Source organism: Chiloscyllium punctatum, chromosome 5, assembly GCF_047496795.1.
Source record: "Chiloscyllium punctatum isolate Juve2018m chromosome 5, sChiPun1.3, whole genome shotgun sequence".
NCBI classification, from domain to species: domain Eukaryota; kingdom Metazoa; phylum Chordata; class Chondrichthyes; order Orectolobiformes; family Hemiscylliidae; genus Chiloscyllium; species Chiloscyllium punctatum.
The window spans coordinates 59,283,651-59,301,374 of record NC_092743.1 but is presented as its reverse complement, the minus strand read 5'-3'; the positions used below and the strand labels follow the sequence as shown (position 1 = coordinate 59,301,374).

General features: G+C 39.8%; 1 protein-coding gene across 7 annotated transcripts in view; it reads left to right on the top strand.

The window, feature by feature from the left end:
• Positions 1-17,724, top strand: part of greb1l (GREB1 like retinoic acid receptor coactivator) — a 348,236-nt gene that overhangs the window by 257,168 nt on the left and 73,344 nt on the right. For all 7 annotated transcript variants that reach the window (XM_072570405.1, XM_072570400.1, XM_072570404.1 and 4 more), the window contains 3 exons: positions 1,969-2,097; positions 9,161-9,295; positions 12,601-12,798. In XM_072570405.1, coding sequence (XP_072426506.1) covers positions 1,969-2,097; positions 9,161-9,295; positions 12,601-12,798 — 462 coding nt within the window. The remainder of the gene's footprint in view (positions 1-1,968; positions 2,098-9,160; positions 9,296-12,600; positions 12,799-17,724) is intronic.

The window sequence follows — 17,724 nt, the reverse complement described above, 5'->3', positions numbered from 1 at the left end:
TTGCAGTGCAGGATAATGCTAATAGTGAGAATTAAATTCCTGTACCATCTGAGGACACTATCAAGACCCTGCCTTTTCAACATTGCCCCTTGCGTAGTGACTCTTAGGTTAAACTCAGCACCAGTTGTCTCCCTCCGGAGCTATAGCAACATTGACTATGGAGAAAGTGCCTGTGATTTCTTTCTTATATAACTGGCTTATGGGCAGTGCTTCCTGCAGATAGTAGAATTTTGTAAATCAATGCTTATATTGTCTAATGCGCAGTACTATGACTTCATTCTTTAATCATTAAGGGTACCAGTTTGCACTCCTGAGAACTTTCAAGGAAGGTATTTGAAGCGCAAATAATCATGCTGGTTGGCACTGAGGTGATGCCCATTCCTCCTCCAACCTCCAGACATTTTCAGGGCAAAAGGTTGAATGGTTCACCTGCCAAGAGCTAATAAGCTGTATGACTGGTTTAAGATATGGTGGGCTATCTGAACAAGTTGTTTGTAGGTTTTTCTCCATCAAATCTTTTTTGCTTAATCTCAGCCGGTGCAGAACATACTATCTGTTGTCAGTTTCTGGTGCCATTGTTCTGCCAGTAAGCATATTTGGTTAGGGTTATGGTTTTATGACTGTTGCTGGAGCAGGGAATGACACTGATTGGAGGGCTACCATGTGCACCATAAATGTGGTTCTGTGGTAACATGAGAGACATGTAAAATTATCCTTAGGTTTCCATCATTACATGCTGGATTGCAAGTAGCACACAAATAAAACACAGAGAATTTTACCATTAACAATATCTTTCTAAAAATCAAATAGTTCAAATGTACCATAAGTAAACTGAAATATCCTCATCCTGAATTTCTTTTGGAGGTTCTGCAGAACTCTTGAAGGAATTCTGATGGGTGACCGAAGGAGCGTACAAGAAATTAGCAAGTACTTGCATGAGACTTTTATGCTCCAATTCCAGGATGGCACTAGAACGGTACAAGTTCGGACTTGTTGGAGCCCATCTGCTCCAGGCAGGCAGTATTGTCTTCTCTGTGCATTTCTTGTCTTTTTTTCTTTTTCTTCTTTCTTTCTTTTTCATTTTGAGGCTGGAGTGGTGTCAGAAGGGCAGTGGCTACAGCATAAGTGTTGTGGATTGGGACACCGTGTAGCATTGGTGCTGCCAGGAGTGAGGCTTTTAGCAACAGCTGTGCCCAGAGCAGGGACCTCTGGTGATGGCGGTGCCCGGACTGGGAACTCCTGGCAGTGGTAAGCCCAGAGCCTGGACTCTTGGCAGTGTCAGTGAGGTAGCAGCAGCAGCAGAGCTGAATTCTCTTGGATTATCAGTTACTGTTCCCAATGCAGGACTGCTTGAGGACCGGAACTCTTAGCAGAGACCTCGCAGAAGCCCTGAAGCTCTGGTTGAGAACCCAATTTAACAGAAAATAAAGTCTTCATTTAATTAATTCCTTTCAACATCATTGTAACTGTAACTCAAAATGGTGCCAGATGTGGCGACAAAATACCTTTCACTGTATCTTCAAGATATATGTGAAGATAAATCCTTCATTCCTTCAGTTTCTGTGATTTTCTACAACTCTTACAAGGCAAATTGCATGAGACTACTCCCGTGAATGCACAATTTCATTGTAAGTTTCTGCTGTTCTTAATTTATCTGCTTCAAAATGTTGTCCTCAGCATGTTCTCCAAAGTGCTATTCTGCCTTACAACTATCATTGTCACACTGATAATTGTTTTTGGCAGAAGTTCAAACAATTTTTCTTACAACTTGTTCAATTTCTGTCTTATTAAGTCTTCCAGTTGAAAGTCTGAGCCAGTAGTGAATTTACTCATAATTTTAAAAACAGTGTGTGACTGATTTGAACAGTAAAGAATTGTGTGCAGTGTTATAGTCATAGACTCATAGAGATGTACGGCACGGTTATAGCAATAAATAAATCACTTCAAAGACGTGTTTGTTTTCATCAGGTCATTATCAATCTAGAATGCTGGCAGAAAGCATGCTTACTACAAATGAATTCCTTAAGGAAATCAGTTATGAACTGATTACTGGAAAAGTCAGTATTTTGGCATCGTATTTCAAAACTTCTCCCCATGGTAAGTGTTTCAGTCAGATATATGTTACTTAGATTTCTTTATAGTTTCAGGATGTACAAAGATTTCAGGAAATTCCTCCAGACTAAGGACGTTTTACCAAATTTCCCAAGTCTTCAGTCATTTTGTTTGGTTTTGAGTTTATGGGATAATTAATGAGGAAGAATTGAGACCAGTTTTGACAATGCCATCTCACACAAGCTCTGAGCCCCTCACTTACATTTGTAAAGGGTCTGATACTTAGTTTGCCTGTGAACATTTTTTCTTAATTGTCTGACAACATTTTATGTTTTTCAAGTGTTATAGAGATGCAGAATGTTAGCACCCAAAATTGAGACTGCATTTGTTTTAAGCTATGTGTCAGTACAAAGAGATCGCAGTTATGAGCCATTGAATTCTGTTGTAGTACTTAAATCCAACATCTCTGGATTACTAATCCAATGCTATACTCGTGACATTTTATTCTCATACATGTTCTTTATATACCATTGTCCAGTAGTTAGACCTGTGTCAGGAATTTCATGCCAGTTATGTGACTGCAAAAACTGTTCTCACTCAGCATTTGGTGTTTCATGGCCCTTTCTATTATTTCATAATGTTATTGTTGATGGTTTCAATTGTTTTGATTTCAGTCATTTAAAAAATCCATGAAAAAGAAAATTTAGGGTGGTGTAAAGCAGGCTGCAGATTTGCCTTCAGCTGTCTGGTACTTCGGTGTTGACCTACTTCAGAGTCAACTTTACTAAAATGTTATCTCCTTTGTAGTGGCCACTATGCCCCAAGTAATGGTTGCCATTGAAAGGAATTTTTTAAAAAATCTAAAGAATGCTGTGGAATACTCCTCCGGATCCCACGCGCTCCTCTGGAAAGCATTACTTGATCGGTTTGATCTTGTTTTTCCTTTCTCCCTTGCCTACACCACTAAAATTTAACAAATGATTTAGGCTGCCAGAATTCCTTTCACTAGTCAGGCAAGCAGCTTAACCAACACTGATAAACTTGCTGAGCAAATTTTGATGAGATCGCAGGCTTCCTGTATTGGGCTCTTTAAATTTCATAGGATATCAGTGTCACTGGCAGGACGAACGTTTATTGTCAATCCCTAGTTGTCCTTGAGCAGGTGGTGGTGAGCTGCCTTCTTGAACCATTCTAGTCCATGTACAGTATAGATCCACAGCTAAAAATGTTAAAACTATGTTGCTGCACCTAAGGTTCTGTATTGCAGACTACATTCAATTGAGGCGAGCACTCTCATCCACAGAAACACATTTTCAAAGGGTTTGAATGTTTTGAATTCATGAGAGACTTCTTGACTGGTTTGACAGTTAGACCATAAGATATTGGCGCTGAATTAGCCCTTTTGTCTCATTGGATTATTCTGCCTTTCGATGAGATTGCAGCTAATTCTGACAATCCTTAATTCCACTTTTTCCTCATACACTTTGATTCCCCTACATCATAGAAATCTGTCATCCCAGCCTAGAATAAATTAAAATGACCTAGTTTTGATAGCCTTTTTCTATAAACAATTACACAGATTCATTATATCTGACAGACAAAAATCTGCATCATCGCTGTCTTAAATCAGTGACCCCTTATTCCTAAGATTATGCCCTCCAGTCCTCGACTCTCACACAAGACAAACAACCTCTCCTCCAGTCCTAGACTCTCACACAAGACAAACAACCTCTCCACATCTGCCCTTTCAAGTCGTGTGAGAATCTTATTTCCATAAGGTCTTCTCTCATTCTCCTAAACTCCAAGGAGTGCGATTCTGCTCAAACTCTCCCTTTCTGGAGGAGTCACATCAGACTTGAAATATTAACCCTGTTTATCTCTCCAGAGATACTGCTAGACCTGCTGACTTTCTCCAGCATTGTCTGTGTTCGTTTTAGCTTTTAAGCATCCAAGTTATTTTCCTTTTTTTAAGGAAGTTGAGCTGTTGCTTATCAACAGGTGTCCTTTGGCATAGGGTGACAGAGACAGAAACGGTTTGCCTTTAGAAAGAGAGATCCATTCAGAAGGTCAGGGAATGTGCCAGTTTCTTTTTAGATAGAAGCGGGTCATTCAGCAAAGGAGGACCAAGAACCTGATGAGAAAAGGAAGAATAGCATATGAATGCAATGTAGAAAAAAAAATATAAAAGCAAACTTTAAATATGTATATTGAAAAGATACTTTTGGCTAAAACAAATGTGAGACCATTACAGGCAGATGGAGGAGAATTTATAAAAGGAAGTAGAGAAATGGCAGAGATGCTACATGATTAATTTGTATCTGCTTTCACAGAGGAAGATGCAAGAAATTTCCTAGAAATAGGGATCCAAGTTGCTGGGAAAATGAGGAGTTGAAGGAAATTAGTATTAGTAAGAAGATTACACTGGAGAATGTAATAAATTGAAAATTTAACTGAAAATTAATAAATTCCCAGAAACTGATGCAGTGCATCCCAAAGTGTTGAAGAAGTGGCTATCAAGATAATTGTTGCATTGGTGGTTCATCTCCCAAAATTTTACAGATTCTTGAATAATTTGTGCAGATGTTACCCCACATGTAGTGGTTGTAACGAGGTCAGCTCATAGAATATCAGTTCCTTGATTGATCCTGTTAATCTGGTTCAATCAGGGAGTCCTGGCTGACAGGAACAGGAGTGTCAGAAATCCTGTTCACTCTGAGACCTGTCTTGGAGGGTTCTGGATCAATTTCAAGGACTCTGCATATGTTAAAGAAAGGGTGACTTGGTAACGGGATACCGACTTCTGTGGAATTATTTCATAACAGTTTAAGAAAGAAGCTACAGAGAACTGCAGACCTATTAGGTTTACGTTATTAGTAGGAATTAGTATGCCAGAATCCATTATAAAGAATTTGGATAACAGTGATCTGATTGGGCATGGTCAGCATGAATCTACAAATGGAAAATTGTGTTTGACAAACTTATGGAGTTTTTTGAAGGTGTTTCTAACAAAATTGATAAAGGAGATCTGAATGATGCATTATATTTAGATTTTTAGATGGCTTTTAATAAAGTTACACACAGAAGACTGGTTTTAAAAAAAATTAAAGCACATAGCATATAAGATAACATATTTGCATAGAGTAATTATTGCCCAGCAGACAGAAAATGGAGTAGGAATAAATGGATCATTCTTACCTTTGTGAGCTGTGACTCATGGAGTACCACAAGGAACAGTACTTGAATGCCAGCTATTCACAACCCAGATCATTGATTTGGATTTGAGGGACCAAATGTAATATTTCCAAATTTGCAGATACTACAAAGCCAAGTGGGGGCTTATGTTGTGAGGAAGATGTAAAGCAGCTTCAGGAGGATTTGGACAGGCTTAATGAATGGGCAAGAACATGTCAGATGGAATATAATGCAGAAAAATATGAAGTTAGAACATATTACCATAAAAAGTGCAGGTTAGGTGGATTGATGATAAATTGTCTGTACATACTAGGGATGTGTGGGCTATGTGGATAAGTCATGGTAAATGAGGGGTTAGGGCAAAGGGACTAGGTCTGGGTGGGATGCTGTACCGAGGGTCATTGCAGACTCAGTGGGCTGAATGACCTCTTTGTGCATTGCAGGGATTCTTCTATTGTAAACCAGGAGCAGGAACAGACAGTATAGGTAATAGTTATCAAACTTGGTAGAAGGAAGAGATTTACAGAGTACTTCTTTAAATGGTAAGAGCTTAGAAACTGTTGATGTACAAGGGAAATTGGTTGGTCTCGTCAATAACTCACTGAAGGCTAATGTGCAGGTGCAGCAAGCTATTAGCAAGGTTAATGGAATGGTAGACTTGGTCACAAAATGATTTGAGTACAGGAGTAGTGAAGTTTTGCTTCAATTGTATATGAGCTTTGTTTGACTTCACCTAGAAAACTGTGTGTAGTTTTGATCTTTATCTCAGGAATGATGTTACTGAAGTGGAAGGAAAGTTCACCAGACTTGTTCCCAGGCTGGTAGGACTGTCCTGTGAAGAAAGACTAGGTAAAAAGACTGGGCAAACTGGACTTGTATTCTCTAGAATTTTGAAGACCGAGAGATAATCTCATTGAAACTTCCAAAAATATGTAAAGTGATAGACAGGTAAGATGTTTCCGCTGCTTGGGGACTCGAACCAGGATACACAGTTAAAATAAGGGGAGTGCCATTTAGATCCACAATGACAAGAAATCTTTTTGCTCAAAGGCTTGTCAGTCTTTGGAATTTCTTACCACAGAGGGTCGTGGACACTCAATCTTTGGGTATGTTAAAGGTAGAAATTTCAGGATTTCTGATTGCCAATGTCATACAGGCTATGAGGATAGAGTAGATAAAAGACATTAAAGTGCTTGATTGGCAATGATCATTTTAAATTCCAGGTTAGGCTTGATAGGCAGAGTGCCTACTTCTGTTCCTATGTTCCTTTTCAGGGAGAAAACCCCTAGAAGAGCAACAGTGCAGTTGAGCTGGCCTCCGAATAGTCAGGACGAGAACATAGAATTCCTACATAGTTCAATGTCAATAAGAGAGTTTAAGGAAACTATGTCTTAAAACAGTAGTAAGCTTTGTTAGCAGTTTAAGGGTATTATGAAAAATGTTATCTAAAGAAGCTAACATCAAATTTATAGAGTTTTTAAAGTCATAAAGATCTACAGCATGGAAAACAGTCCATCATGTTCACACCGGTTCAAAAACTATTTTAATCCCATATTCCAGCATATTTAGCCTGTCGCCTTGTATGCCTTGGTATCGCAAGTGCACATCTAAGTGCTACTTAAATGTTATGACAATTTTTGCATCTGCTATCCTCACAGGATCCAGATTCCCACAATGCTTTGGGTGAAAAAGCATTTCTTCCCCTTACCTTAAATCTATGTCCCCAAGTCATCGATCCCTCCATCAAGATGAAATGTATCTTCCTGCCAGCCCTATCTATGCCCCTCATAATATTATTCATTTCAATCATATCCCCTCTCAATCTCCTAAAGAAAGTTTGCTGTAAAGAAATCAAGAACAGACATGCATCTAAAGAAAGAACTTCGAAGTGGGTTCCCTTTCAACAAATATCTGTGAAGTCTTTCTTGAGGGTACAAGTGCTGAATCTTTATTTTTGATACTTGTAATAAGACTATTTCAATTTGTTCTTCCATACTTGTAATAAGACTATTTCAATATGTTCTTTAATAAACTTTGAGTTTTTTTTATGGCAATCAATGGTAGTTCCACGATGATTTCCATAAATAAAGTTGCTGAAAGGAATGCAGTGGATTTTATCTATATAGATTTTATGCACTTTTTTTCACAAAGTACCACATAAGAGACCAGTTGTAAAATTGAAGTTATTGGATTAAATGTCCAGAGCTGGCTTGAAGTAAGGACAGAAAATAATAACTCATGGACAACAGTTGAGACAAGATGATGAGACAGTGGTGTCCTGCAAGGATCAGTCTGCAGATGTTATGAAGTTAGATAGAGTAATTGTCGAAGTGTTGGTGTTGGTAAAATTGTTAAATGGGGAAAGCATTGTGTAGTCCCTTTAAAAGATGATGTTTTTTGTTTTCGAAGCTTAGAGATTTTAAGATGTATGTCTGTGAGCAGCAGTTTGAGTTTGCCAGTACATAGGGAGCCTGAATGAAAACATTTGTATTGAAAGACCATACAGTTAGCACGCCAGGCAGCAGCTTTTACCAAGACAACAGGTGTTGAATTTAGCCAATAGTTTGAACTTGGCACTTAGATACCAAAAAAACCATTAAATTTAAATCTGATGGTTTTGACAACATAGAACCAACTCTATGTAAGAAATATTGTTATGTCATCATGGGTATAAAAGAAAGGGACAGTAGGACAGAGGCCCCAGAGTGAACTGCCATCTGCCAGACCTAACATCTCTCAGCTCACGAGAAAGAGAATTGGCTCTCATAGTCATTTTTGTATTGAAGAATGCATCATCTAAATAATAACGGTTCCAATGATGAAGAATTGGAGGAAACTTGTTCCTGACAGAAGACTCAATGGAAGAAGGCACACAACATTCCGGAAGACACATAACCTGGCTGTAATTTCAAGAGACTAAATTCTATTTTTTTTGTATAAGTGGGACTTTTATTTATTGGAACGACATACCATTAGAATCTTGTTTTATTTGAGAATAGTTGGCAGTTAGAAGGGATTTATTCGGTATGCTAATAGTTCAGTTGATTTGTTCACTGTTAGAGTTAGATAAATAAATTGTTACTTGTTGATTTTAAAATGAGTATCAGGCATTTATTTTCTTTAACCACTAGAAGTTGTTGAAGATGAGGTTGCACAATTTTTTTAACAGATTATAGGGCGATCTTTGGGTGTTTTGGCTTTAGTTCTTGGGGGGGGGGGGCACGGGGGGGAGGTATAGGGGGGCGCGCGGGGGGGAGGTATAACAGCAGACTACTGCTTTTTAAAATTACAGTCTGTTCTGTTACAACTCAATTACTGTTCAGTCCTGCATTATAAGAAAATTGCATAGTAGCAGCACTGTTTAAACCAGTGGGACTGGAATTGTGTTATAGCCAATACAGGTAAAGAAAGTTCACATTCTACAAATAATGGTCGTGTTATAACCAATTCATATTGAAGAAATGTGCATTATAGCAGAACTGACTGTATTGATATGACTTGTGTACTGGAATTCAAAGTTAAATTTTACTACAATACCAAACTTGGAAGTGTGGCAAAAAGTGAGGATGTCACCAATGGACTGCCAACAGGACAAAGGGAGGCTATCAGAATAGGCAGATGGAATTTAATACAGAAAATTGTGGCTGAGGGTTTAAAGGGAGACGATATAGACAATGCCACAGTTATAAAGAGTGTTCTAAAGATCTGCTTTAGAAATTATACAAAGTATGTCTTAATCAAGGAATCCTTTGGTATACATCTTGATTTGAAATGTTGATTAGGTTTTTACTATGTAACAGGTATACTTTGAAGCTTTCAATACATTTTTAGCTTTTCTCAATGGATTTTTAAAATATTATAAAACTGTTTTGTTTATGCTTATGGGTACACAGAATCAATATTTTATCTTCCACAGGTGATAACTTAGACAAATTCCTAGATAAATTTCAGCAGAGTCGAAACAGTAATGTTGCTATTCCATTCAATGGAAATGTTTCTGACTACATTCCAGCAGATGAAGCTGCAGCAATGACAACAATGCAGTGTTTTGGTAAGACATCAAAATCTATGGTCTGTTAGCTCTCCGCTGCAGTAGTAACCATTGCTAAATGTTTGACTGAAAGTTCTAAGTTGTGGCTTTAACACTTGTGCTTCTACTCTTATATTGGTGCATTTTTCTTGTACAGCATTAACCCTTTGAATTTATGCTTTTTAAAGGATCTGTATGACATGTAGAAGAATCAGTTGGTGTAAACCACTGTCAAAAGGTGTGCATCTGTACAGAATCCCGGGAGGTATTGTGTAGGCTGCTTTGAAGTTGCCATCTTTAGCATACTGCACATGGGTAACTGTGTAAACAACTTTAAGGGTATTACATATTCAAATGAATAGGATACACCCAGGAAAGAAATTTAGAGAAGATGTTGGTTTAATTGAGTTTTATTAATCAATCTCTTGGTGTTCCAACTATAGATATACTCAGAAAGCTAGTACACTTCAACTAAGACCGGATGGGGGACTTGAATGTCTACCACTAGGAGAAGCTTAGCAAGAAGGTTGGTGATCACATTGGACAGGTCCTAAAGGACATAGCTGCTAGACTCGGTCTGCGGCAGATGGTGAGATAACCAACAAGAGGGAAAAACATGCTTGACCTCATCCTTACCAATCTGCTGATTGCAGATGCATCTGTCCATGACCATATTGCTTAGAGTGACCACTGCACAGTCCTTATGGAGACAAAGTCCTGCCTTCATGTTGAGAATAACCACCATGTTGAGAATAACCTCTGTTGTGTTGTGTGGCACTATCATCATGCTAAATGGAACAGCCTTTGAACAGAGCTAGCAATTCAAGGCTGGGCATCCATGAGACTCTGTGGGTCATCAACTGCAGCAGAATTGTATTCCAGCATTATCAGCAACGTCATGGCATTGCATATCCCCCACTCGATTCCATTTCCATCAAGCCAGGGGATCAACCCTAATTCAATGGAGAGTGGAGGAGGGCATGCTAGGAGCATTACTAGGCATACCCAAAACTGAGATGTCCACCTGGTGGAGTTACCAAAAAGGGCTGCTTGCATGCCAAACAGCATTAGCAGCAAGTGATAGACAAAGCTAAGTGGTCCCACAACCAACAGATCAGATCTAAGATCTGTGGTCCTGCCACCCCCAGGCATGAATGGTAATGGACAATTAAGTAACTCACTGGAGGAGGACACTCCACAAATATCCCCATCCTTAATGATGGAAGAGCCCAATATATCAATGTAAAGGATAAAGCTATAGCATTTGCAGCAATCCTCAGCCAGAATGGGTAAGTGGATGATCTATCTCAGTCTCCTCCAGAGGTCCCCAGCATTACAGATACTAGATTAGATTAGATTCCCTACAGTGTGGAAACAGGCCTTTCGGCCCAACCAGTCCACACCGACCCCCCGAAGAGTAACCCACCCAGACCCATTTCCCTCTGATTAATGCACCTCGCACAATGGGCAACTTAGCATGGCCACTTACCTGACCTGCACATCTTTGGACTGTGGGAGGAAACTGGAGCACCCGGAGGAAACCCACACAGATACAGGGAGAATGTGCAAACTCCACACAGTCACCCAAAACTGGAATCAAACTGAGGACCCTGGTGCTGTGAGGCAGCAGTGCTAACCACTGAGCCAACGTGCGCTAGTTCGATTTGTTTCATGTGATATCAAGAAATGGTCGGAGACACTGGATCTGCAAAGGCTGAGAACCCTGACAACATTCCAGCAATAGTATTGAAGACGTTTGCTCCATAACTTTTCATTCCCCCAGCCAAGCCTTTCCAGTGTACTTACAACAGTGGCATCTACCGGACCATGTGGAAAATTGCCCAAGCATATCCTGCATACAAAAGGCAGAACAAATCTAAAGCAGCAAATTACTGCCTCAGCTGCCTCTTGATCGTCAGTAAAGGAATGGAAGGTGTCATCAACATTATCAAGCAGCACCTGCTCCGCAATAACCTGCTCACTGAAGCCTAGGTTGGCTTCCGCCAGGACCAATCAGCTTCTGCCCTCTTTTCTGCCTTGGTTCAAACATGGATAAAAGAGCTCAATTCCAGAGGTGGGGTGAGAAGGTGATGTCAAGTGAAGCGTCAAGGAGCCCTGGCAAAACTGGAATCAATGTGCATCAGAGGGCAAATTCGCTGTTGGTTGGAGTTATACTTAGCACAAAGGTAGATTGTTGTTGTTGGAGGTCAGTCATCTCAGCCCCAGAACATCTCTGCAGGAATTCCTCAGGGTAGTGTCTAAGCTCGTCACCACCTTTTCAAGGGCAGTTACGGATGGGTAATAAATATTGGCCAGCCAGCGGACGCCCATGTCCCATGAATGAAAATAAATTATATTTCTGTTTTAAACCCACAACTGCATCCTATGTCCAACAATGCAAGCACCAATCCCAACCCAACAGTTGTTTTCACTTTAATTAGATAAGAACCTGATGCTTAAGCCATTGACCAAAATATTTTTTTAAATTTGTAACCTAAATATGATGAAGTGACATTCGAGCTGGGATCTCAGTGAAAAGTAAAATAAAATAATATTGTTTCATTCATATTGCATGTAGCAATGCATCAAATCCAGTTATTTTTGTGAATAGATTGTTTAATCACACTTCCAACAGAGAGAAGGAAATTAGAAAGAACCCCATTTTCTCCTGCTTGTAGAAGTTCTACTGTTAACTTGACAGAGATCAAAGAATTCAATTTTGGCCAGGAATTGCACGGTTGACAAGTCTTTTGGATGGACTTTCTATTTCTTGGGAAGCTGGATTTCTGCTCAACACACTGCTAGCTGACCTTTAGCTTAGAGTGTAGCAGAACGGGCAGTCATCTTTTACCTCTCAGCAAAGTTCACCCCATGGAAACTAGAAAAAAGCTTACAGTACAATCTGTAAAAATAGTATGGATGTCAAGATTAAAAATTCCTATACAGACCTTAACATAAATGAAGAGGAATTTGTAATTACAAGAGCAAAAAAAACTTATGAAACATGATATCCAGGGAAGAAAGTGTCAGCATTTTGGCCATTTGATCGAAGATGAAATATTACATTGTTCTCTTCTAGCAGGCAAAGTGGAAAAGATTAAGATGGGTCGACCAAGGCATAATTGGACGACGGATGTCCGAGTGCTTAGATATGAGCCAAAGTGGATGTGTGAAGATGGTGCAAGTTAGACAGGTGTGATGTACCATGATAGCAGGTCTGACGAGAAGCAGCAATAGCAGGAAACATGAGAATGATCAGTTCAATAATGTAACTGCAAATTATTGGTGGAACTAACAGTGGAATATGCTTTCTTTATCTTCTACAGATTCACCTACTGAAGTGTTTCAGATTCATCCTTCTCAGCTCAGTATTGCCCGAAAGTTGTTATCTCAGGTTTGTGCAATAGCAGACTCTGGAATGCAGAACCTAGATTTGGGGCGCTTTGGGAAGGTTGACTTCATTATTTTACTGCCATCATCAGAGATTCTTTTCCAACAGACTTTGCAACGTATTCGACATTCAGGTAGGCTGTTATGATCAATGTGACTTTGTTTTTGAAATGCATTACAGAATGTGTACAACTATATGATTTATTTTAAAAATAAGCTTTACTTACCTATTAACTATTAGTTATAAATTAGAATTTCTACTGAAGTTTTCTGATGGTTTATAGATAAGGAACTGACTTGTATAACTTTACTCACGTTGGGCATTTGAAGAAACTAGCAATACACCTTACCTCCATCAGAAAGTCGGTGTGATTCTTAAATAGAAAACACTCCATTATTAGAGTCATAGAAATGTACAGCATGGAAACGGACCCTTCGGTCTAACTCGTCTATGCCGACCAGATATCCTAAATTTATCTAGTCCCATTTGCCAGCACTTGGCCCATATCCCCCTAAACCCTTCCTATTCATATACCCATCCAGATGCCTTTTAAATGTTGTAACTTTACCAGTCTCCACTACTTCCTCTGGCAGCTTATTCCATATATGCACGACTATTTGCATGAAACAGTTGCCCTTTGAGTCTCTTTTAAATCTTTCTCCTCTCAACCTAAACCTATGACAGCATAGATCTGGACTTCCCCAGACCAGACCATTTGTATTTACCCTATCCATGCCCCTCATGATTTTACAAACCTTTATAAGGTCATCCCTCAGTCTCCGACGCTGCAGGGAAAACAGCCCCAGACTATTCAGCTTCTCCCTATAGCTCAAGCCCTCCAACCCTGGCAACATCCTCATAAAACCTTTTTGAACCCTTTCAAGTTTCACAAAGTCCTTCCTATAGGAGGGAGACCAGAATTGCACACAATATTCCAAAAGTGGCCTAACCAATGTCCTGTACATCTACAACCTGACCTCCCAACTCCTATACTCAGTGGTCTGATGAAAAAAGGAAAGCATACCAAACACCTTCTTCACTATCCTATCTACCTGCAACTCTACTTTCAAGGAGCTATAAACCTGCACTCCAAGGTCTCTTTGTTTAGCAACACTCCCCAGGACCTTAAAGTGTATAAGTTCTGCTAAGATTTGCTTTCCTGAAATGCAGCACCTCACATTTATCTAAATTAAACTCCATCTGCCACTCCTCAGCCCCTTGGTCTGTCGGGCCAATATGCCATTGTAATCTGAGGTAACCTTCACTGTCCACTGCACCTCCAATTTTGGTGTCATCTACAAACTTACTAACTATATCTCCTATGTTCACATCCAAATCATTTATATAACTGACTAAAAGTAGTGGAAAACACCGATCCTTACGTCACTCCACTGGTCACAGGACTCCAGTGTGATTTTTTAAAAAATTCCATAGAAGTGCATGAATCCTTACAAAAAGACTTACTTTACTCCTTAATTGTTTAATCTCTTTTAAAAACAATCATTTGATTTTTATTTGTTGTACTTCAGATTCTAAAGTGAGGTAGAGTTGCTAATTAACTATGAATTAGCAGATACTCCATTATGATAATGAAAGATGTAAAATCATTTATACATTATTAATCCAATAATGGTAATCTTCACTGTTGCATTAGCAGACAGTGAAATAACAAGTAATATTTTTATGAATGTCCAGATGGCCATGCCCCACCCCCCCCCAAAAAAAATTTAAAGGACACGGGCTTTGACAGCTTGACAGTCAGTTTTGATAGTTACCTTTTGACACTCACTGGTTTCTTTCAACAGTTCCTTTTGATGCTTTTAACAGTTGCTTTTGACAGTTTGATAGTTCCTTTTGACAGCTGTGTTAACAGTTTTAATGTTAACAGTTAATGAATTCATATGCTTTTTGCTCAATTTCATATCTACTTTTAACAATTCTGAAAAGCATCTTGCCTGTCTCAATAGTGTTTCAAGACCATATCTAAAGCAGTATCTTACCTCTTCAAAAGAGCACCTACCCTACCTCTCTGAAGGACTCCATAAACTTTAATCCTCCTCCCTACAACTGCTAGGAGCAGGGATATATTATTCATCCCCTCAAGGCTGATTCCTATTCAACGAGCTCATGAGACCCAGGCTACAGTCCTTTTTCAGGCGAGCTCCTCATAGCCTTCAATTCCCCAATATTTGAAAATCATTCTATATCCTCGCTAAATAACTTCTAGACTCCACAGCTCTCTAGGATAAAGAATTCCAGACATTGGTAATCCTCTGAGAGAAGAAATTCCTTTGCATCTCAGTTTTAAATGAATGTCCCCTTATTCTGTAGCCATGTTGCCCATGTTCGAGATTTCACACTAGTGGAAACGTATTCTCAACATTTATCCTGACAAGCCGCCTCAGAATATTGTATGTTGTATGTTTCAATAAGATCACCCTTTGTTCTTCTAAATTCTTAAGGACATAAGAATTAGAAGCAAAAGTAGGTAATTTTGTCCTTAAGCCTGCTCCACCATTTAATATGATCATGGCTGATCTTGTCACATTTCCTTGCCTGTTCTCCACAACTCGTTAACTTGTTACTAATTAAAAATCTATTAATCTCCTCCTTAAATGTATTTAGTGCCTGAGTGTTCACTGCTGTTTGGTATAGTGAATTCAACAAATTCATAACTCTGAGAGAAGTAATTCCTCCTCATTTCTATTTTAAATCTGTCACTCCTAAGCCTAAAACTATGACCTCGCATCCGAGATTGCCTACAACTCTTTGGGGACCTAAAGACAGCTCTTATGCATAACTTATATGCATTACTATTCCAGATTTACACCGAAGATAGTTTCTTATCATGATCTATTACGCCTATATAACTACTCAATACCACATGGAAAACTTATTTATTAACAAAGGTACCTCACCTCCCTTCTATTTTGGCCTGCGTTTACCACAACCAAATGTGATGCAATTAATCTTAAGGATGTGATCATCTCCTGAAACACTCCCCCTACATCTCCCTCTACTTGATGTGTGTACAGTGTCTATAGCTCCAACTACAACTTATCAACTCTGAGCTGAAGTTCATTGAGCAGCCAACACTTGCTGCAAATGTCACTGTGGATCATATCCATACCCCCCAATTTATACATGCTACAGCAATAACACATAGCCTGTCTAGCTACTTCTATTCTATACAATTCATTTTGATGTTAAATAATTTAAAAGTGAATGTCTTAAATTAACTGTTCAACTATATTAACATCTCCTGATTTAAAATATTTGGCCAATCAAAAGAGATGCAAAGAAATGCCCACCAGTCATGTACCTGTTTTCCTGTGAACTTGAAATGCACTTCAGCTCCAACAGGTTAAAAACAGGTTGAAGGGGATCTCTGCCTCCAGTTTTTATCTCCAGCTACTGTTAGCATTCTCACACAGGCCCACTCTTCTCTTTAAGAAGCTGAAGTCCACGTGCTCTCACATTGTTTGAGAAGCTGCTGGCCCCGCACTTTCCTGTTCTTTATGAAGCCTTTAATCTGATGGCATCTGTACACATCATGTTTTACACATGTATTTCACCAAAACCAGACTTGAGTTGAAGCAGCTGCTTTGGGTGCTATTTCGTTGTTCCTCAGGGCCAGACGTGATCTATAACAGCGTAATGTAGGAGGCAAGGGAGGAAATAGCTGGGGCCTTAATAGATACCTTTACATCCTCTTTGGCCTCAGGAGATGTTCCAGAGGACTGGAGAATGGCCAATATTTGTCCTTTATTTAAGAAGGGAAAGGGAGAAACTCGGCAAGATGGCAGCGATTCTGTAGGACTGCTTTGGACAGCTCTGCCTAACAGCCAAGGCATACTGGTGTTTTTTGCCATCCCTGGCCAACTTATGTGGTGAAACCTTACAGAACACATATTGTTAATATTTGGGAGCGGGAAGGATGCCAAAGGGAAAAGGAGCAAGCAAACAGCAGCAGGGAGGACACTCCACTGCAGCACCTACCACACTGGAGACTGCAGTAGCAGCCTCTTCTGAACCCCGTGGGGACCTGACAGATTCACAGGAATTGGCTGCAGCGATGGAGAGACTTACCTTGAAAGTTGCAGCTGTGATTGAGGAGATCCATGGGGAGATTCGTGCCCAGGTCCAACCTATCGCATCCAGGCTGCAGAAGCACAAGCAGGAGATCCAGGGCCTCAGGGAGAGGCTGGAGGAGGTGGGGGGTCGAACTAAAGCCTCAGAAGCTGAAATGGAGTCCTCATCCACTCGGATCCAGGTGCTGGAGCGAGAGGTGCGGGCCTTGCGAAACCATATCAACGACCTCAAAAGTCGAGGTCGGAGGATAAATCTCCAAATTGTCGGGCTCCCTGAAGGTGAGGAAGGTGAGCAGCCAGTTAGTTTCTTTGAAAACTGGCTGCTGAAGTTTTTGGGCCTTCACATCGAGTCCAGCAGGCTTCAGATTGAAAGAGCTTATCGGGTTACAGTGCACAGGTCAGGGCTGGTGCAGCATCCCCACCCGGTCCTGGTGCACTTCCACTCATATAAGGACAAGCAAAAAGTCATAGAAGCTTCCAGATCCCTAGAAAAGATCGCAGGCGCTGCTGTACAAGGGGACAAAAATCATGTTTTTCCAGGATTTTTCAGCAGCTGTAATCCGAAAGAGGAAGTCCTCCGATGAATTTAAAAAGAGGCTGAGGAACCTAGGCATCCAGTACTCCATGAGATACCGCGCAGTACTTCGTTTCAGCCGTGAGGACTCAGTTTATACATTTGACTTGGCGGATAAGGCTAAAAACTTTGTGGACACTTTAAAATAGACGGATTATGGTTAATGTTTGTTCACTTTTCTATTTTTACCCATGTTTTCCCTTCCTTTTTTTAAAATTCCTTTCTTTCTCCCTAATAATTTCCTTTTTGGAAAGGGGGAAAAAGACTTTGGAATAAGTTGTTCTTTTTTTTTTAATAACTGGATTTTCTGATGAGAAATTTTGTGGATGTTCTTTGTTGTCTCTCTCTCCCTTTTTTTTGTTTGTTCTGCTTCTCTTTTAGTCACAAGTAGGGG